This window comes from Prunus persica, chromosome G3, assembly GCF_000346465.2.
Source record: "Prunus persica cultivar Lovell chromosome G3, Prunus_persica_NCBIv2, whole genome shotgun sequence".
Classification (NCBI taxonomy): Eukaryota; Viridiplantae; Streptophyta; class Magnoliopsida; order Rosales; family Rosaceae; genus Prunus; species Prunus persica.
The window spans coordinates 25,209,867-25,231,087 of NC_034011.1; the positions used below are offsets into that span (position 1 = coordinate 25,209,867).

At 38.7% G+C, this 21,221-nt stretch overlaps 4 protein-coding genes across 4 annotated transcripts; 2 read left to right on the forward strand and 2 right to left on the reverse strand.

Moving 5' to 3' along the window:
• Nucleotides 181–2,759, forward strand: LOC18783463. Its single transcript, XM_007214942.2, has one exon. It carries the CDS (start codon nucleotides 486–488, stop codon nucleotides 2,511–2,513), a length of 2,028 nt encoding a protein of 675 aa, XP_007215004.1. The 5' UTR covers nucleotides 181–485; the 3' UTR covers nucleotides 2,514–2,759.
• Nucleotides 3,619–6,193, reverse strand: LOC18781728 (ethylene-responsive transcription factor ERF037). The gene is made up of 6 exons (XM_007216819.2): nucleotides 6,016–6,193; nucleotides 5,162–5,165; nucleotides 5,019–5,083; nucleotides 4,828–4,898; nucleotides 4,457–4,533; nucleotides 3,619–4,305 (listed from the first exon to the last, which is right to left on the reverse strand). The coding sequence occupies exons 1-6, from the start codon at nucleotides 6,139–6,141 to the stop codon at nucleotides 3,698–3,700; spliced, it is 951 nt and encodes a 316-aa protein (XP_007216881.2). The 5' UTR covers nucleotides 6,142–6,193; the 3' UTR covers nucleotides 3,619–3,697.
• LOC18783525 (AP2-like ethylene-responsive transcription factor At1g79700) lies at nucleotides 10,935–13,090 on the reverse strand. Its single transcript, XM_020560592.1, has 8 exons — nucleotides 12,772–13,090; nucleotides 12,584–12,666; nucleotides 12,457–12,465; nucleotides 12,262–12,350; nucleotides 12,082–12,155; nucleotides 11,935–11,985; nucleotides 11,753–11,829; nucleotides 10,935–11,600 (listed from the first exon to the last, which is right to left on the reverse strand). The coding sequence occupies exons 1-8, from the start codon at nucleotides 12,999–13,001 to the stop codon at nucleotides 10,993–10,995; spliced, it is 1,221 nt and encodes a 406-aa protein (XP_020416181.1). The 5' UTR covers nucleotides 13,002–13,090; the 3' UTR covers nucleotides 10,935–10,992.
• On the forward strand, nucleotides 15,044–20,601 carry LOC18783422 (FACT complex subunit SSRP1). Its single transcript, XM_007216919.2, has 16 exons — nucleotides 15,044–15,196; nucleotides 15,989–16,174; nucleotides 16,423–16,528; nucleotides 17,015–17,151; nucleotides 17,323–17,406; nucleotides 17,505–17,599; nucleotides 17,736–17,844; nucleotides 18,056–18,142; nucleotides 18,230–18,322; nucleotides 18,444–18,641; nucleotides 18,738–18,883; nucleotides 18,971–19,118; nucleotides 19,480–19,578; nucleotides 19,687–19,872; nucleotides 20,017–20,095; nucleotides 20,189–20,601. Exons 1-16 carry the CDS (start codon nucleotides 15,143–15,145, stop codon nucleotides 20,314–20,316), a joined length of 1,935 nt encoding a protein of 644 aa, XP_007216981.1. The 5' UTR covers nucleotides 15,044–15,142; the 3' UTR covers nucleotides 20,317–20,601.

Consider the following 21,221-nt stretch of genomic DNA (forward strand, 5'->3'; position numbering starts at 1 on the left):
ACAACAAAGTTTAGAAATACTTTCTGGAGAAACACCTACTATGTACTTCTTCATGAAGCATTTGGATTTTTTTCAATGGAAATTCAATATTTGTATAAAGCACTTGGATTTTTTTTCAATGAAAATTCAATATTTTTATAATAAAAGTGATTTTATTAGAAGCACTTATAAACAAAAGTACTTCTTAAAGAAGTAGTCTCAAACGAGGCTTTGGAGAAATAATTGACTTTTCAACATTATTCTAATAAACCTACTTCTAAAAAAACAATTATGAACAAAAATGCTTCTTATAAAAGCAAAATTTCCAGTGTAAGTTGTGTTTGTAGTGAGCTGGAAAATAAGACGGGCATCAAACACTGTCTCATTTTTTCATTTCCAAAAAAAAAAAAAAGAGAAAAAGAAAAAAAGAAAAAAATTGGCTTCTTCAGACCCCCAAGCCGCAGAGCTCATTTCAGTCCCAAGTCACAGAGACCTCGACGACCACCATGGCGGTCATTACCACCGCCTTCTTCCTTCTTCTGATCCTAACTACCACCATAATCACCACCAGCTCCGCCCCAATCCTTGGCCTCGACACCTTCCTGACCCACCAGTCCCGCCTTGACCGTCAAGCCACCAACGACTCCTTCCTCTCTCTCTCCTCCACCCTCAGAAACTCCCTTTCCCATTCTACCCCTCTCTCCCACACCCCTCACTCCCTCATCGCCTCTCTCTTCTCTCTCTCCCTCCCTCTCTCTCTCCACGTCCGCCTCGTCGGCTCTTCCTTCCCCTCCTCCTCCGCCTTCCTCCTCTCCTCCTTCCTCTCGGCCTCCCAATCCTCCAACCACTTCCACGTCATCGCCCCCTACGAAACCCACTCTCACCGCCTCGCCGTCCAGCACTCTCTTCACCTCGACGTCTCTCACTCTCCCTCTTTAGCTTCCCAACTCTCCAAAACCCTAAACTCTGAGCTCGAGAAAACCCCTTCCAGCCTCCGATCCCCGCTTCTCTCCATCCCCTACGACCCGATTGACCAGATCATCAAGCAGGACTTCGAGAAAGAGAAGCCCGTTTCTGGGGTTTACTTGTATTTTCTGAATTTGGGTCCCCAGTCCAAGCCTTATGCTTATAACTATGGATCTGGGGACTCTTCCGCTGCTTTCACCAAGTGTTTGGGGAGCATCTGGACTGGCAAAGACAGGTATATCTGGATTGACTTGGGTGCTGGCCCGGTCGATTATGGCCCGGCTCTTTCCGGTGATGGGGTTTTGCCCAGAGGTGAGTTTCATCCTCTCGCGGCGTTGCACGGTCGTCCCAAGGCTCAAAAGGCGTTGCTTGCTGACTTGGCTTCCTTGGTTTGGAGTGCTTACCAGGTTCTTCTTGTGCCCTCTTTGAGAATTCCTGTTCAGTTTGAGAATTCATTGATTGTTCAGTTTATTCATGTTTATGGGTCTGAGGGCAGTAAGGATTCTAGTGGTTTGGATTGGAAATCGATTGAGAGAACGTTTATGGATGAGGCCCATGATAATGGGTTGTTGTTGGGGGATCAGTCTTTGAGGTTCAAGACTTATAGAGTGAGTTACTCGGAGTGTCCAATTTGTTCATTTGCAATTTCTCGGTCTATCAATTCGTATACGTCGAGATTCTTGTTTGATAACTATACTTTGATTGCAAGTGAGTATTTGGACTCGAAGCGATTGCATCAGATATTGTCTGATTCAGCTGAGGAGTTTAGGAGGGTGGCAGGGTTTCCTGAGGAGGATTTCGGTAGGGTTCTTCCCGTTTATGTGTTTGATTTGGACTACAGCATGCTGTTGTTGCTCGATAGGTATCACCAATCTGTTGCTTTTAAAGACATGGTCATTGCAGTCAGGACGAAGAACACACAGACTGTCAGTGATTATAGCTGTAACGGGCGTCATGTGTTTACACAGACAAGGGAGCTTGAGCGACCACTTGTTGGTTCGATTTTACAGAGCATGTGGGGAGTGTCACCAACCCATATGCTGTGGAGCCCTAGGCACAATACTACACTGGTGGATTACACATGGAGTGTTGGGCAGACTCCGTTTGGGCCGTTCTCTGAGGTTTCATCATTGTCATTTGTGCAGAAGGATGCTGCTCGTAGAAATGTTCTTTTGACATCACTCAATTACAGCATAACAAGTGCTGTGGATGTTCTTGAATCCATAGCTGCACATGGTGGGGAAAGAAAGCTCCTTAAAAGTAGTCGACATGTTGAGTTCGTACAAAGGTGGAACTTGTTCAAGTACAAGCTGGACAAAGCAGTCTCTGCATTGTCACATTTGGATTTTGAGATGGCTTTGTATTACTTGAGGTCCTCAGATCACGACCTATATGCCATCCACTCTCTTGTCTATCATGCCTCCCAAGAAGTGGAGGCGTCCCTTATATGTTTCAAGGATCCACCAGTTCCGTGGACTGGGATCTGGTTGATTGCATTGGCTTTCCTTTTTGTCTTTTATCTTTCTAAACAACAAAAACTCTTCAGAAATAAAAGTAAGCAATTTTGAAGTTCTTGAGAGGAAATGAAGTTTGTATCTTTTGAATGCAATACATGTATTTCGGCAAGGGACATGATTCAGAGGTCAGGAACTAGTATTCAGTTTACCCATAACTTTACTGCATTTTAAGTTTGTACTTTGCCCATTATTTATCAAGTTCATAATATTTGCCAATTGCAACCTGTAATTTCATCACTTACAGAATTGTCACTTATTATATGATGTACCTAGAACTTCTAGGGTATGCTTCTTTTATGAGGTGGTTATTTTGTAATTGTTCTTTTAGGCTGACTTCCATGGGAACCACTGAAGATGTTTTATTTCAAGGTTTAACTTGCAGCTGCTATTGTCTTACAAACTAGTATGAACACTGGGTTCCCCGGATCAAAGGGTAAATAATATGTAGCTTTCTATCCAACTGAGGATAGTGTCTTGTGGAAGTCGTGTTTTGCTTTCTTTTTCATTTATCTATTTTTTCCAGTGAACTTCCTTTTTAATTTATTGATACCCTCAAATGACATGTCTCGAGAAATACTTACCTGTATCAGAGTGTATATGGAAGTCCCTTGCGATGCTCCCAACCAAGATGGGATCTGCTGGTTTGTGGTTTTCAGCTTAGCCAACAATATATCACAGGGTTAAAAAAATTGAATGTGAGCGTTTGAAGTAGAATATGACCACATGAAATGAAAGGAATAGAAATGAACTAGAAAACAGAGTTCAAATGGCTAAAATACAATTGTGCTACATATTGGGCACGACCCACTCTATTACTTGTCAATTGTACATCTTTGTAAAGGAGGCAAACTGCAGCATTTAAGTTGAATGAATCTGGGACGATGAACTTAAACCGAAAGTACATGATAATGTATTCCGAAATCATTCATACGCAACCTTGGAAACGTTCACACTTTTTCTTGTTCTTGTTAATAATCTCTCAGCCTATATTAAGGTGAGATGAAACTATGAAAAATCGAAAAAGTTGGTAAACATCACATTACCAAAACCATAAACTCGATGTTTTTAAGTTGTTTACATGCAACTTGCAAGTAATGCTGGACATGATTTAATTTACATCGATATGCAGCATCAATCTCATCACGCCATGTACCTTTTTTATGCGCCAATTCTGTTATTTACAAAGTGAAACAAAATTTCTTCCACATGACTAAGTTCTGTTTCCCATGATGCATCTAAGAAAAGAAAAATAGAGAGTCTGAGGCATTTGCTTTTGTTGGTTGATTGAGCAAAATGGTGCTTGTAATGCTGCTCCATGGGTTGTTATCTCCATCAGAATTGGAAGTGCAACCAAACGGGTTGTCGCCGATTCCATCATAGAAAATTCCACCGAACTCATCATCACTACCAACCTGTGGCTGGTTCTTTGTTTCTTCTCCGTCAGTACTCTCATCCTCCGAGAATTTTGAGTTCTTCTGAACCAATTCTCTGAATATTGATGATTGAAGGAGGAGGCCAAGTGCAGTGGGAGATGATGACTTGCTACCGGTGTTAAGAGGGATGTTGCTACCAATGACTTCTTGTTTTCGGGGGTAGTTCATGTAATCAGAGGCAAAAGGATTTGTGTGTGAGAAAGACTCCTGTGTTGGGATGTAGCTGTTGGCCATGAATGGCATATTCTGAGGCTCTGCGACTGTGTCTGGTTCTTGAGTGGCTATTGGATCGTCTGCTGTTGGCTTTAGCCATCTTATGTAAGAACTCAAGTCAAAGTTAGTCACAGCATTGATCCCTCTGTACTCAATTGCTGCAATGTCATAGGCACGAGCTGCTTCCTCTTGAGTGCCTGAATGAGATTAAAAAGACACATTGCTCAGTAAGTGCAAATTCTCTTCATTATAGTTTTCAACTTTTTCTTTTATGACAGTTTATATTGCAGCTAGTTTTTGGATAATGTTATAATCAGTTATGGAGATAGGAGATCAGAGCTGACTTACTGTAAGTGCCAAGATAGAGGTACTTGTTTCCAAAAACTCTTCCTATTCTTGCTTCCCATCTACCATTATGTTGGTGCCTGCAATATATGAACCAAATAATCTTTAGACACTGTTTTTCCATTTGCAGTTTTTTCAAAGGTATATGCGCTAAAAAAAGGGAGCAGACGCACTGAGCCCCACGTGTAAAATCGTATAGCCGCGCGGCTATACTGTTTTAAAACAAATTAAAAAAACTGCGTATAGCCGGTCGGCTATACTATTTTTTTTTATATAAAAAGGGGACCCATCGATTAGGCGCCACGTGTCAAAAAAGTATAGCCGCCCGGCTATACTATTTTTGAAAAAATCGTAGCATAGCGGCGCGGCTATACCATAAGGGGAAGCCACAGGCACGGGAAACCCTTGGTGGACCTCTTCCTTTGTTTTTGTTCCGAGGTCTCGCCTAAATTTCAAATTTTTATTTTTCACAAAATATTCAAAATTCAGAAAAACAAATACAAAATCATAAAATTCATGAGCAAAAGATGATGAGGAAACGGTCAAAATCAGAAATTTGGCTTACATTGCCATAAGAGTGATTGAAACGTTTTCCTCTTTCGATTTTCTTATCGCCCCTACCGCAGTACACTGAAGAATCATAAAGCAAAAATTAGGGCATATGAGAGAGAGAGAGAGAGAGAGAGAGAGAGAGAGAGAGAGGTGTACCTGACTGATGGAGTTGAAGGAAGTTGAGGTTCCACCCCAAAACCAATTGGCAATGGGGGGAGTAACCCAACTCCTTATAAGCCCTTGCTAGTTTTCTCAACTTTCCAATGTGGGACTCTTTACCTTCACATTCTCACACGCCCCCGCACGTGTGGCGAATTTTCAAGCCTAACGCGTGGACAACACATTTTGGGTGACGTGGAGCACGTGTGGCCGTTGGGCTTTCACACGTGGGCAACCCGCTCTGATACCATGAAGGAAGTTGAGGTTCCACCCCAAAACCAATTGGCAATGGGGGGAGTAACCCAACTCCTTATAAGCCCTTGCTAGGTTTCTCAACTTTCCAATGTGGGACTCTTTACCTTCACATTCTCACACGCCCCCGCACGTGTGGCGAATTTTCAAGCCTAACACGTGGACAACACATTTTGGGTGACGTGGAGCACGTGTGGCCGTTGGGCTTTCACACGTGGGCAACCCGCTCTGATACCATGAAGGAAGTTGAGGTTCCACCCCAAAACCAATTGGCAATGGGGGGAGTAACCCAACTCCTTATAAGCCCTTGCTAGGTTTCTCAACTTTCCAATGTGAGACTCTTTACCTTCACATTCTCACACGCCCCTGCACGTGTGGCGAATTTTCAAGCCTAACACGTGGACAACACATTTTGGGTGACGTGGAGCACGTGTGGCCGTTGGGCTTTCACACGTGGGCAACCCGCTCTGATACCATGAAGGAAGTTGAGGTTCCACCCCAAAACCAATTGGCAATGAGGGGAGTAACCCAACTCCTTATAAGCCCTTGCTAGTTTTCTCAACTTTCCAATGTGGGACTCTTTACCTTCACATTCTCACAGGAGTGGTAGCTGTGGAGGAGGGGAGAGAATTGGATAGGGTCTCAGACTGGGAAAACGAAATGCGAGAGCTGAAAGCGAGCGTTTGAGTGGAGATTGGAAGAGCTCCAAGTATCAGTGACGCCATGGTTGAAGCTTGAGAGAAGCGGATAAGGTTTTCGAGGGAAAGTGTAGTGTTTTAGGAGATGGCTCCTCTTTTAGAGACCGTTGGGTTGGCTCTCGCTTGTAATAGTCTTGGGCTGACATTTCAAAAGGCCCAAATTGGGGTTCATTCACAAGGCCCAAGCTCACATTAGGTTGGGTCTTCAATTAACAGAAAGAAAATTGGTTTCGCCTTCCAGGTTCCAACCAATAAATTAGAATCATATGCATCCAGAGATTTTATAGGTACAAATACAATGAGAAATTTTGGGATTGTTTTCAAAATGTGGTGGGTGTGCTAATCAAAACCTTAGGTGCATTTACAAATCCCTAAAATATTCACGCATACGTATACGTGTAAGTGATTCTCTCATACATGATGAACTTACAATATTAAACCAATGTTGAAAGATGTTTCAAGTTCGAATGCCTCATTTCTCGTCAGTAAAACAAAAAACAAAACTATTTGATTGGTGAGAGAAAAGATGGAATTTCTCATTCACAAATATTATTATAGGAGTTCATTTCCTAAGATGATGAGAATGCCCCTCTTTAATTTTATTGTTGGATATAAACAAGTTGAAATAAGTAGCTAGAAATGTGGCCTAAATTACAATGATGAGCTGTCAAATACAGCTGTATAAGATTAGTTACAGATGGCTAACTAACTAACAAACTATTTACTGCCTTTAGCCTATTCTAATTGATACAAGGATGTAATTGGTATTTATGTCCAGATATTTAAAGATTGATTCATCATTGAAACAAACATTTTTATACCAAATTTAGAATGCACTAGATGCCAAAAAATTTGCCAAATTAAGGACCAGCACTGCACGACGTGTAGAGCAGTAACATGCAGTGGTAAATCATACATCAGAAAACCCTCCTATTTCAATTTTCAGCTACTATATACATGTAAGGCCGCACTTGGCCAGACCGTACAACTTGCCTCATCAAGAACAATGCTTTCTCCAAAAAAATAATCACCCTATCCTACTCTTTTGAAGGTGAAAAGAATGTCTCAGAAATGTTTGATTACAGGCTGCTTAGGCGCACCCCAAAATATCCTATCTTCTCCACCATCCCATTTGCTATTATATTCTTCAGCATCTATGCAGACTACACTGTCTTTAACCTTCCCATGCATCCTGTTGACCTGAGAATCCATGAACCTTTTCAAGATCACAATACTCGATTACCTCGACAGAAAACTGAATTAACCTTGACTGCTGAGAGCATGCCACAGCTTTCCATGCAGGAAAAGATAGATGGAGTTGCAGAGGAAGTTCCTGGTCCTCTGGTTCCTCCAGAAAATGTCACAAAAGGGGAATCTCCCGGAACTGCAGATACTCAACTCAAACAATTTAATAGAGTAGTTTCATGGTCGAGTACTTGAGTTCCTCAACCATGGATGCAGTGCTCAGTTCTACATGATATGGTTTTCACCAGCAACCAAGTTTGGCAAAAGAGAATTCATGGCCATGGACAGTCTCTTTAAATTCAATCCTAAAGGGTGCTTGATGATCCTATCAAAAAGCATGGATTCAGGAAGTGGATACAGAATCCTGAAGCCGCTTCTCGATCGAGGATTCAAAGTAAAAGCATTAACACCAGACCTGCCCTTTCTAGTCAAGAACACCCCAGGTGAAACTTGGCTTCTAGAATTATGACTAGTCTCAGACAACTGTGTCATTTGCCCTGATATGTATACTTCTTAAGGAAATTTTGGCGCCATAAGATGGTGAAGGTGAAGGTGAAGCCTATATGCTTAGGCATTTGACTCACGTAGTCACATCACATGTAGCAGAACCCACCATCTCTCTATAGTAGATGTTCATAGTTCCATTACAGAGAGGGCCGCGGGTCGCGGGTGTGGGCAAGGGGTCGTCGCGGCCTGGTGGTAGTGATCGACTCGTGAGAGAGAAGGAAGCAACAATGTGAGGTTTTTAAAGTCAGAAAAAAAAAGGACCCGCCCAGGAGCCTAGGGCCGCCTAGAGCCGCCTAGCCACCGCCTAGACCCGCCTAGGCGCCGCATAGGCCGATTTTTCGAATCTAAAGCAAAAGAAAAGAATTCATAGCTATTTGAATGTCCCAACTTGAAGCATATTCTTGTCGTCCCATACTCAGTTTTCGGATTGAAAAATCTTACATCTTTGTAAGCATCAACACTTGAAAGATACTCTAGCCTCCCTAACTAGTCCAGTAACAAAGGTCCAAGCTTTACCTGCACACAGCTTGCCTGAATGGTCCCTGATAAATAAAAAAAGGGTGATTTGAGCATAACCCATCACCATAAAAGCATCCAACTTCAAGCTCAATCCCAGAAACTTAAAACTGTTGAAGTGCAAAAATTGAATCCCCATGTTTCTTCATTTAAAGAACAAGAGAGAGCAAGAAACAGGGGTACTATTTACATTTTATATGTCTGAAACAGTTAATGGGTAGTAGCTGCCGAGATTGAGAACAAAACAGTGGAAGAGAGGATCGAAGTGGCAAACGAAATGCGAGCTTGAGATAAACCGTGTTGGTTTGAGAGCGAAAGTGTTTTAGAGACCGTTTGGTGGGCTTCGGCTTGTATTATTAATTCCAAAGGCCCAAAACATTTGCATATACCTTTTTCACCCAACAGAAAAAATAGAAAGTGTAAAAGTATTAAAAGTATAAATTTTAAAGGGCAGTTTGTAATTAAAAATGGTTCTCTAAAATTCTTAATGTTCTCAGAACATCCGATGAATGCTAATAAAAAATAGAACTTTTTTTTTATAGCCTTCAACTAACTAGCCTCTGCCTTTTGCACACGCTCACGCATGTGCCAATTGGTTTTATTTTTTATTTTATATTTTATTTTTAGAATTAAGAAAATATAACATGAGTAGTTATGTTCTATAAAAATATGACTTTTTATTTGACTTTGTTTTTTATTTTAATTTTTTTAATATGAAAAAATGTGAATTTACTATATTATCCTCATTTAATTAATAATTTCAATTCTTAATGTTTGAATTAACCAAGGGCATTTTATGATATTTTGAATGTTTCACCATTCTCTGCCTTTTGCTTTATATGTATAGAGATATATATATATATATATATATACAGTCCCCTTCTATTGAGGGATCCCTCAAATAATTTTATTTGAGGGACGCCCTTTAGGGTACCCTACAATTTTTTTCCCAATGATCCAAACCATTTATTTTGTAGGTCTTCATTTATAGATCATCCTTACAAAAAATTAGACAAATCGGAAACCGTTTCAACATCCAATTGTGTCTTACAAAATCAATGAACACGGTGCTTCAAGAAAATGCTAAAATTTCAATAACTTAATTGAGTGGTCAAATGATATCGGATTCAAGTGATTTTTTGTAGAGATGATCTTTGAATGAGTATCTACAAAATAGACGGTTTGGATTAGTGAAATACAATCCAGAGTGGGGCCTACAAAGGGTGTCCCTCAAATAAGCTTATTTGAAGGATCCCTCAAATAAGCTTATATAAATACAATAAGAAAAAAAGACCCTCCTAGTTGCATTAGTTTGTATTTTAAAGATATTAATTTGCTAGTTTCAACATATCCAAAGTAGATATTAATCGGCCATTATATAATATTTTAATATAACACATATTATTCTTATTCAATAATATGTGAAAATTATTTGTATAATACGTGAATTTTGTTTGTCTTGGTGCAATTTTGGAAAAAATACGTGTATTAAGCAATAGAATTTAGAAATACGTAGGTGCCTAGCAATTAGGCGCTCACGTGTCAAAGGGGTATAGCCGTGCGGCTATACTTTATTTAAAAAAAAATTAAAAAGTTCAGTAAAGCCGATCGGCTATACTATTTATAAATTTTTTTTAAAAAACCCGCCTAGCGGTTCGCCCATGTGTCAAAAATAGTATAGCCATACGGCTTTACTATTTATTAAAACTTAAAAAAGAAGCCCAGTAAAGCCGCCCAGCTATACTATTTTTCAAAAAATTTAAAAAACCGAGTATAGCCATGTGCTTATACTATTTATAATTTTTTTTTTTTTTAAAAAAAAGAGGACCTGCCTAGTGATTCGCCCACGTGTGAAAACGATGTAGCCGTGCGGCTATACTATTTATTAAATAAAAAAGAAAAAGAAAAAAGAACCTCCTAGTTGCATTAGTTTATACTTTGTAGATATTAATTTACTAATTTCAACATATCCAAAACATATATAGAAGAGAGAAATTTCATAGTAAATCAATCTGAGAGTTTAATTTTTTCTTTTTTTGGGTGTGAGAATGTTTGCCTTTGATCGACCTCGTTATCTCGAGTGCTACTAATTTCCTTTACTGCACACATAATTTGTTGTAGAGAATTGCATTTTGAGTTGGAGTGTTCTTAGTAATTGCTTCACTTTTCAAACCACACTTTACATGAAGAATACTACCACCTCTTTTACTGCTATATCGATAAATCTTTGTTTGAAATTGTTGTTCTGGTTGGAAAATAGATTACAAAATCATCATCTTGCATTTTTGTTACAACAAGTAAGAAATAATCTTAGCCTCTCACATTCATTCATAGTTAGTAAAATACCGAATGAGAAAAAATGCGAATAATCTTAGCCTTTCATCCATACAATGTTAGTCAATCTCTATTTTTTGTTGTTGTATTTAACCGGTATTATTTCTTATAAATAAAATCCAATTTTATTCTTGCCCAATGGACATGATTTAATTTACATCGATATGCAGCATCAATCTCATCACGCTATTTACTTTTTTGATGTGCCAATTCTGTTATTTACAAAGTGAAACAAAATTTCTTCCATATGACAAAGTTCTGTTTCCCAGGATGCATCTAAGAAAAGAAAAATAGAGAGTCTGAGGCATTTGCTTTTGTTGGTTGATTGAGCAAAATGGTGCTTGTAATGCTGCTCCATGGGTTGTTATCTCCAACAGAATTGGAAGAGCAAGCAAACGGGTTGTTGCCAATTCCATCATAAAAAATTCCACCGAACTCATCATCACTACCAACCTGTGGCTGGTTCTTTGTTTCTTCTCCGTCAGTACTCTCATCCTCTGAGAAGTTCGAGTTCTTCTGAACCAACTCTCTGAATATTGATGATTGAAGGAGGAGGCCAAGTGCAGTGGGAGAAGATGACTTGCTACCGGTGTTAAGAGGGATGTTGCTACCGATGACTTCTTGTTCTCGGGCGGAGTTCAAGTAATCAGAGGCAAAAGGATTTGTGTGTGAGAAAGACTCCCCTGTTGGGATGTAGCTGTTGGCCATGAATGGCATATTCGGAGGTTCCGCGACTGTCTCTGGTTCTTGAGTGGTTATTGGATCGTCTGCTGTTGGTTTTAGCCATCTTATGTAAGAACTCAAGTCAAAGTTAGTCACAGCATTGATCCCTCTGTACTCAATTGCTGCAATGTCATAGGCACGAGCTGCTTCCTCTTGGGTGCCTGAAATGAGATTAAAAAGACACATTGCTCAGTAAGTGCAAATTCTCTTCATTATAGTTTTCAATTTTCTCTTTTATGACAGTTTATATTGCAGCTAGTTTTTGGATAATGTTATAATCAGTTATGGAGAGAGGAGAGAGGAGATAACTTACTGTAAGTGCCAAGGTAGAGGTACTTGTTTCCAAAAACTCTTCCTATTCTTGCTTCCCATCTACCATTATGATGGTGCCTGCAATATATGAACCAAATAATCTTTAGACACTGTTTTTCCATTTGCAGTTTTTTCAAAGAAATTGATTTGATTTGATCACCAAAATATTAATCAGAATATTACCTTGCCACTCCTCTGTACTTAGATACACCTCTTGAAAAGCCACTGCTCCTTCTGAAACAAAGAAATAAATAATTCTTTCAGGAAATTGGTCAAGGAAATTCATCAGTGCAGAAGTCTTTCCACAAAAAGAGATGTTCGAAGTCCTACCTTCTTAACGAGGCCAAATACTCTTCTTTTGACACAGTTTGCATTATCTCAATTTCTTTCTCATAGTCCGATATCTGCAAACAACATTAAGGTGTAAGATCATAAATTTTTCGTTTTTTCTTTCTCTAATGCTAAACTCCATATTTACATGTTGTAGCTGATCAGTGATCATATTCATACCAGAAAGTTGGTGAAAGTCGACGTTCCCCAATACTTAAGTGCAGCTAAATCATATGCTCTTGCAGCAGATTCTTCTTCATCATAAGCTCCTGAGAAACAAAGAATAAAAAGATTAATATGCTTCACTCACAGAATTAGCAGTAAGTTCTAAGGCTCAAACTGAACAAACTCAACCATGTAGCAGCATATACTCACCAAGATAAACTGTTCAGCCCCAATAATCCATTCCAAAGCACAACACAAGGAACCATATATCAGTATCCAGGAGGAAAAGCAATAGATGATTAAACAGAGTGAAAGAAATGCAAAAATCAATATTTACCTTGTTTCCCTTTCTTCTTCTGTGTTACATTCCAAGAGAGCTTATCCCACAAGTGGGCTTCAAATCGACCGGTCCATCTATGCCTGTTAACAAACAATTTATGTTAATATTTCTACACATGAAAGAAGAAGAAAGTTCTGCCTATTAAACAATCAGAAAACCATTGAATTTTGTGTATATGTTCAAACCTGCTGACACCGCGAAATCTTGAACTTCTCTTCATTGTGGTAGCTGAGGTTGGATCAGCTGGCTTTTGTGGCAACTGCTGCTCACTCTGGTTGTTGTCACGACTAACTGCAACTGTAGCTGGGTCTCTTCTCCTTCTCTTGACAGACCGGGTTGCCTGAGTCTCACGATCTGCTGTGCTCAGGCGACGCCTCCCAGGGTTCTCTTCATTCTTCACCATCATCAACTCCATCTCTTATAACAAGTCCTCGGATTCTTGTTTTCCTCTTCTTTCTTTTATTCTGTGGTTGTTGTTCCTGTGGTTGCTTGAACTGGAGGGAAGGATGGTTTTGAGCATATATATAACTTGTGTGCTTGTTTTGGATTTATGCTGTTTTGTTTTCTGTTGCCACAACTGTATTATATTAGAAAACAAGGCGAACGATGATATCAGAGCATTCGAAACAAATTTCAATTTCAATGTCCGTACTCTGTTTGGTAACCCCAAAGATCCAAAAGTCTTATGGTTCCATGTGGTTTTGGACTTGCTCATATGGCCGGTTTGGTGCTGCTGCTGCATGCCAGTGAATAACATGTGCAATGGCTTTTACGCCAGTTTTAATTCTTGTAGTAATTTACAAACACCAAAAGCAAGTCCCATAGTTCATATTTAATTTCCAATTTGAATCTCCCTATTTCTTCTGTATTATTATTAGTTCAAAGATCAAAGATTTATATGAAGTAAAACATCATAAATGGAACTCTTCTTCTACAAGTTAAGATCGAAAGGTGAAAAACTTTCATCCATGCATAACATATTTCCCGCAGCTGGCATGAAGGTGACCAAAGCCCAACAAACACAAAAGACAAGAAATGAATGCCGTGTTCTGACTCTGGTCCTTGATACCGACCAGCTGCTAGTTTCCTGCAAATTAACAAACCATGTTTATCTTTTATGTGCAAGAACACTCGAGAATGCCCTTGCATTTGTTTGTCTGCATGAATAAAAAAGTGGAAGATGAAATAATGGTTTTTTTTTTTGAACAGTTGGGGCTGGTGGTGCTTTCAAATCTCATAGGGGTCATCGGAGAGTTTGGACTGTTTATGCCGAGTATTTAAATATATTCAGATTCTGATGCTTGTGGGTTGTGTGCGCTTTTTCTGAAGCTGATATGGATTTTGTTCCCCATACGTATAGACGACGGTGTTTTCTAGAAAGCAGATGCTTTGATAATATTCTTGAATAAACAAAATTATTTTTCTTAGAATATTACAGCTGATGGGGATATATGGCGCAAATGGACGGTCATGTACTTATTAAATTGCACTAGTTTAAAAAGCAGAACCAAAACCAATACTTGGCTGTCGAAACTTCCTCTCCTCTTCCCAACTCAAAAACCAGTCCAGATTTGAGCTTTCGGAACCCTTCGAAAGCTTTCATCTCCGATGTGAGATACTCTCAACTTGTTATTACAAACAGCGGTGAAATGGATGATGCCATTTCGATCATGAGTTTGCTTCTAATGGAATGTTGTTGTGATTTCGGAGTCTGGAGACATTACAGTTAGATATAGTTTTTGCTCATTGCTGCCACATGAACTATATAGCTTGGCTAGAACTTCAAAAATAACCCTTTTTTTATTTTTATTTTTTATAATACCCTTTCTTATTGAGAGGAGCGATAGTATACTAAACTCATACATATTATATAAATACTAGGATCCGAACTCATGATCTTTTATGGAGGAGCAATTGCTCCAAACCACCACAATAGTATCCCGTGGCTCCTTCGCCAAAAAAAAAACACTTAAGTTAATAAACATAAAGTTGCACTAAAACTGTACAATGCCTATTAAATAAAATAAAGTTGAACATAAATTCTATCATTTTTCTTGAAACATTAATCTTATTCTATTGTGGTCAAAACCTTGATCCTCAACCGTTTGCATCTGTTATTATAAAATTTTGATCCCATTTTAACAACATTTCTCTCTTAATCTTCAATAGGAATCACATGCTTACGTGTTTCTGTTTTTGTCCTGTGGTCCAAAGTGGTATTAACCCGAACCCGAATAGATTTGGACTCTTACTAAAATCAGATCCATACAGACGAAACGGGCTTGTGAGTTGTAATCGGGATCAACCGGTCCAACCCAATTATTAATTTGAATTGGGCTTCCTTGGGTTTCAAAACGACACCGTAACGCCCATATCGTTTCTCAATTGGCGCGCATTGGGCGTGGTGCGCATTGCGCACCGCCACTTCAACTATATAACACCCCCTTCAGCCCCTCGTTCTCAAATGCACATATACTCTCTTCTTCTTTCACTGGTTTTCGACTTTCATGCTCTCAGCTATATTCACGGTTGGATTTGATCCATAGGTTGTGAACCATGACGGACGGCCACCTCTTCAACAATATCTCTCTTGGAGGCCGTGGAGGCACTGTGAGTCTCTCTCCTTCTACTCAGTCTGATGACTCTTTTTGGGGATTCGTTTTTCGATTTATATTTATTTTGAGTTCTCTCAATGCTGTTTGAAACCTGGGTTCTCCATGTATATATTTTTTTAATGTCTGGTTTCGGTCTCTTTAGTTCGGTCAAAATTTGGTGTAGAAATGCGAATTTGGGGGTTCTGATAGCTGTGTATTCTTTCGGTTGGTCGCCTTGAAACCCTAATTTGTTCTTTCCTGGAGTTGTCTGTGATTTTTTTGTAGTTTGGTTGCAGAGAAAATTGTGATTTTTCAATTTTGATCAGAGCGAAAATGATCGGGTTGGGGATAGGGAAATGGGGTTATTTTCTTCGGTGTAAAACCCTAGTTCCATTGTGTTCGATAGAAGTTTCTTACTTTATATTAAGAGTTTCCCATGTTGAAGTTTTGAATTCGTTGCAGACAGTGAAACCTGGAACGTAATGACATAGGCTACTCTCTCTTTGTCCATCTTAAAAATCTCTAATTCGTTTAAGAAGATGTTTTCCAGTATCTTTAGTTATTTTATGATAAATTTTCACTTTTTCTTTTTGTTCATATTTCTTGATGTCTTTTTAATTGCGGGAGGAAAGGAGTGACAGGATGAATGTGTCAATTCTGTGGCTTAAGAAACCCTAAGTCGTTGCATTTCATGGAAGTACACATTGCTAATAGTCGCAAAAGGTTTTACGAATATGTAAAGCTATAAGCCTACGTTATCATTTCATTGCAAAGTTTTGATATATGCATTATCATATGTGGAATGCAGAATCCGGGGCAGCTAAAAATATATTCTGGAGGGATTTCATGGAAAAAACAGGGAGGTGGTAAAGTAGTTGAGGTTGATAAAGCTGACATTGTTGGGGCGACATGGATGAAGGTCCCAAGGACTAACCAACTTGGTGTTCGGATTAAAGACGGGTTATACTACAAGTTCATTGGATTTCGTGACCAGGTTGGTGAGCATTTGCGGAGAATGTCCCACTTCTGTTTTTGTTTGAAAACTTTTGTTATAATTTAACAAATGAAAGTGCATATGAACTTCTTGTTCAGGTCAAACCAAGCTTCCTCCATACATCTAATGCATGCTAATGGCAATTTTCAATTATGATAGGATAAAACTAGCTTTTTGTCAATAATGTTGTGCAGGGATGTGAACAAATTGCTAATTTTTGGCTTGTTTCCTCTATGCTTGCGTTGTAGGATGTCACTAGTTTGACCAACTATTTCCAAAATACATGCGGATTAACACCAGAGGAGAAGCAGCTTTCTGTAAGCGGACGTAATTGGGGAGAAGTCGATTTAAGTGGTCAGTGATATTTTCATCCTTTCAAGTTGACTACCTCAACTAATTTCTTATCACTTATTTTATCTTTCTCACATTCATTGGTTATGATTCACTTGTTTCTTGTAAATTGGTTTTTCCATGGGGGGTTATTTTTTTGGTGTGGATTGTTTCTCATAGGATGGAAGTTGGGAAAATGCTTCCACCTTGCTACATTCTTAAGCAAAATGTTCTGCTGAGTCTGCTTGAAGTTGGTTCTTTTGTTTTCTTCTTTTTTCAATTCATCATTTATGCCCTTTAGGAGTCTTACAGAGCCTGGACATTTCTTTTTTGTACCTGATCCTAATGAATGGTCTTCCACAGTTCTGTTGAAATTCTTTACTTTTCGTCCATGTATGATTTCTTCTGTGATGATGTGACAATCTTGGTTGTATATTTGGTTCCTTAAAGGCAGTACACTGTCTATGTGTCAGTTTGAGTATTTTCAGTTCTTCTTTTGCTATTTTGCAGGGAACATGCTGACTTTCTTGGTTGACACTAAGCAAGCATTTGAGGTATCTTTGGCTGATGTTTCACAAACTCAGCTTCAGGGAAAAAATGATGTCATCTTAGAGTTCCATGTGGATGACACCACAGGAGCTAATGAGGTTTGTTGCTTATATTTGTGGGTTTTTATATTTATAAAGATAGTAGGTTTTTATACAGTGATTCTATAGATACCCAGAATTAAATATAAGACCTGTTTAGCAAAAGGTTTAGGTTTTTAGTTACAATATAATAATTTCATTTTTTGTTTGCACTTATATTATTGATCACAGAAAGATTCATTGATGGAAATAAGTTTTCACATACCGAACTCCAACACTCAGTTTGTTGGTGATGAGAATCGTCCCCCTGCTCAAGTGAGTTTGTTCATGTCATGTGATACGACTTTTTTAGGTCTTTAAGTATTGATCTTGCGATTGATTTACTGAATCACTTCTGATTCAATGTTCTGTAGGTTTTTCGTGACAAAATCATGTCTATGGCAGACGTTGGTGCTGGAGGTGAAGATGCTGTTGTCACATTTGAGAGTATTGCAATCCTCACACCTAGGTAGATGTTAATGAGAATACCAGGGATACTGCACCTACTTCCATCCGCACTAGACTAGCTAGCCATTTGTATTAGATTATGCTTCTATGTCATATGCTGCTAGTGCCAGGCTAACGGAAGTATTTGCTTAATGCAGGGGTCGCTACAGTGTGGAACTTCATCTTTCATTCTTGCGGCTACAAGGACAGGCTAATGATTTTAAAATTCAGTACAGCAGTGTTGTTCGACTGTTTCTTCTTCCTAAGGTTTTATCTTGGGCACTAATATTACTTGTTCTGTTTTCAAAGGTTCTGTTGTACATGTTTATGTAAGCACCTATGACGTTGTTCAATGTACATTAGTTGAGTTCTCTCTTCAAGGGCTGAAAAGATTAACAGCGTCATATTTACTCCATTCTTGTAGTCAGTTAATGTGTCCTTTGAATATTTTATAACGGATTCTTCTTTGCTTGTGCAGTCTAACCAGCCACATACCTTTGTTGTTGTTACTCTTGATCCACCTATCCGGAAGGGGCAAACATTGTACCCTCATATTGTTTTGCAGGTATTGTGTGCTGCATTGCCTTTATGATCATCAGTTTAAGTTTTTCCATAATTGCTTCCTTTCATTGACTTCTTCTATCTTGTATAGTTTGAAACTGACTATGTGGTTCAAAGCGAGCTGTCGATGAGCGAAGAACTTATGAACACCAAGTACAAGGACAAGTTAGAACTATCTTACAAGGTAAGATAGTTCCTTCTCATCTTCTGAAGCTTGTAATGTAACTAACAGTTGTTTCATTTGTTTAACGACAGTGTGCCAGTTAACATGAGCTACTATTGTTTTATTTTATTCAAATAAACAGGGACTAATTCATGAAGTGTTCACCACAATATTGCGTGGCTTGTCTGGTGCCAAAGTTACGAAACCGGGAAAATTCCGTAGTTGTCAAGATGGTTATGCCGTGAAATCTTCATTAAAAGCTGAAGATGGAGTTCTATATCCTCTTGAAAAGAGCTTCTTTTTCCTACCTAAACCTCCCACCCTTATTCTTCATGATCAGGTAGAATTTGCATCCGTCGAGACTATATTGCTGGTCTAACCAAAACCTGATTGAAGTTGCTTGGAATCTCACTTTTTTTCTTCATTCTAATACTAGATTGACTATGTGGAATTTGAGAGGCATGGCGCTGGAGGCTCAAATATGCACTATTTTGATCTTCTGATCAGACTCAAAAGTGAGCAAGAACACCTTTTTCGAAACATTCAGAGGAATGAATATCATAATCTTTTTGACTTCATCAGGTTAGTATGAATACCAATACCAAGTAGTTTCCACTGTAGGTCATTGGTTGTTGGAATTCAAAATTTGACATTTTCGCACACATGCAGTTCAAAGGGTCTCAAGATCATGAACTTAGGAGAAAGCCAAACAGCAGATGGTGTGGCTCCTCTTCTTGAAGAGGCAGATGATGATGCTGTTGACCCACACCTTGTCCGTGTGAAGAATGAAGCTGGTGGTGATGAGAGTGATGAAGAGGTGTTACTTCTATCTTATTTTCTTTATGTTGGTGTTTTTCTTCTTTTGTCTGATTCTCTTTTGAGAGTGATGATGCTGCTGACCCTATTGCTATGTAGAAAAATGCTTTTTTCTATAGTTTGTCCAATCACTTGATTTAGAATTTGCCTTTCATAAGAAAGTTGTGCAAAATTTGTATTTTTATGATCATTTTCCTCTAGTAGTCTGTGTGTGTAGTTAGTCCTAGTTGTTTCATACATCCGTGTGTGCATTACGCAAGTGCACCTTTGTGTTCACATGCTACTCTGGTTTCGTCACCACCATTTTGGAGTGTCTTGTGATTCTCCAGTCCAAGTGTGTTAAGCATGGTGAACTTTGGCAGGATGAAGATTTTGTTATTGACAAGGATGATGGAGGTTCTCCTACTGATGATTCTGGGGAGGATGATTCAGATGCTAGTGAAAGTGGAGCTGAGAAAGAGGCAAGTCATTTTGTTAATTATATTTGCTGAGATCTTTAAAGAAGGCTATAATGTAATTTTATATATAGTATTATTAGTATCCCATTTAACATGAATGGCCAATTTCAGAAGCCTGCAAAAAAGGAGCCTAGAAAGGAACCTTCAACTTCCAAGGTATCATCTTCCAAGAAACAAAAATCCAAAGATGGAGGTGAAGATGGTGCAAAGAAGAAGAAGCAGAAAAAGAAAAAGGATCCAAATGCACCAAAAAGAGCAATGTCTGGTTTCATGTTCTTCTCACAAATGGAAAGAGAGGTGGGTTTGTTATCTATATCTTGTGGTACTAAGTTTGGTTCGGGTATGGGAAGATGTGTTTGCTAATAGGTTCAGGTTGATGAAACGGATTAATTTTATCTCTGTTGCGCGATAGTCTGTTGACTATGTTTTTGTTGACCACAGAATGTAAAGAAAAGTAACCCCGGAATTGCATTTACTGACGTGGGGAGAGTACTTGGAGATAAGTGGAAAAAGATGTCAGGTACGCATGATTCGAAAATTACATATTGTGCTTCCACAGCATTTTTGATAAAATCTGCCATTTACAACTCGTGCCATATTTTCCATCTTGCAGCGGAGGAGAAAGAACCCTATGAAGCAAAGGCTCGTCAAGATAAATTACGCTACAAGGATGAAATTAGTGGCTACAAGAACCCCCAACCCATGAATATAGATTCAGGGAACGAATCTGACAGCGGGTAGATTAAGGTAGAAAATGGAAGTAAAGCCCAGTTTTTGGTTCAAATGTACTTCATTTGGCTCATTTGTATTGTGGGATCTATAATTATGGAGCATGTTTGTATCATGTTTGGTTAACGTTATACATGACGAGCTAATTAGGGCATAAACTTAAAATCCCCTTTGTTTTGGGTGCCAAGAAAACTAGTTTCAGTTTCAGATGCTTTGAGCATGGCCTTGTTCAACATGCATTGCCACATGTACAGAAGCTTGAATCTCTCTTTAATTTTGAGTTTGTTTTCACTCTCATTCCTACTCTTCAGTTCCCACCAAATTTAACATAATTTATTAATATCCGCTCTCTCCTCCAAAATGTAAAATGTTATACATAGGAAATTAGAGGCCCCTCTTTACTAAGATATTCTTTCAAGAAAATTCCAGTCACTCTTTTTCATTTAGAAGTTGTCTGATCTGATTAGTGTTTGTTGGGTTAGCTATACGTTTCTTCAATTGTTTACAATTACCAGTTTAATACTACATTTTTCTTTTCTTTTTGTTTTTTGGGTCAGATTCTACATTTTAAAAAGAAAAAAAAAGAGAGTATAAAGTCTCACGAACTTTCATCTGTCATGGTCAGGCAATAGAACATGATGTAATAAATATTTTCTATTTAAAGGCATATTAAGCCTGCTAATACATATACATGTCCTACTACAACTCGTTTGGTACACCGTATTAGACTCTGGATAGAAGTAAATAGTCTATTTCAGGTGTTTGGTGTCAACTTGTATTATTTAATTACCCGACTATTTTATACGGGTTGGGCTTTTAATACTCTCCTTACCTGACTAACTAATACAACCCACACACCCCGGTTTAGATAATACACGCTTAATTATACGGCTAGGGAAAAAGAACACGCGTTCTAC

What these genes read in the sequence shown, in the direction of transcription:
- LOC18783463 (XM_007214942.2), top strand. Translation starts at nt 486, where the DNA reads ATGGCGGTCATTACCACCGCCTTCTTCCTTCTTCTGATCCTAACTACC.
- LOC18781728 (XM_007216819.2), bottom strand. Translation starts at nt 6,141, where the DNA reads ATGGCGTCACTGATACTTGGAGCTCTTCCAATCTCCACTCAAACGCTC. An exon ending in TCAATCACTCTTATGGCAAT is followed by an intron (nt 4,899 to 5,018) that starts GTAAGCCAAATT and finishes TTTGAAATTTAG; the next exon opens with GCGAGACCTCGGAACAAAAA. An exon ending in GCCTGTGGCTTCCCCTTATG is followed by an intron (nt 4,534 to 4,827) that starts GTATAGCCGCGC and finishes CATATATTGCAG; the next exon opens with GCACCAACATAATGGTAGAT.
- LOC18783525 (XM_020560592.1), bottom strand. Translation starts at nt 13,001, where the DNA reads ATGGAGTTGATGATGGTGAAGAATGAAGAGAACCCTGGGAGGCGTCGC. An exon ending in AGATTTCGCGGTGTCAGCAG is followed by an intron (nt 12,667 to 12,771) that starts GTTTGAACATAT and finishes GTTTGTTAACAG; the next exon opens with GCATAGATGGACCGGTCGAT. An exon ending in TATTTGGCCTCGTTAAGAAG is followed by an intron (nt 11,986 to 12,081) that starts GTAGGACTTCGA and finishes TCTTTGTTTCAG; the next exon opens with AAGGAGCAGTGGCTTTTCAA.
- LOC18783422 (XM_007216919.2), top strand. Translation starts at nt 15,143, where the DNA reads ATGACGGACGGCCACCTCTTCAACAATATCTCTCTTGGAGGCCGTGGA. An exon ending in GGGAGAAGTCGATTTAAGTG is followed by an intron (nt 16,529 to 17,014) that starts GTCAGTGATATT and finishes GCTATTTTGCAG; the next exon opens with GGAACATGCTGACTTTCTTG. An exon ending in AGTTAGAACTATCTTACAAG is followed by an intron (nt 18,323 to 18,443) that starts GTAAGATAGTTC and finishes TCAAATAAACAG; the next exon opens with GGACTAATTCATGAAGTGTT.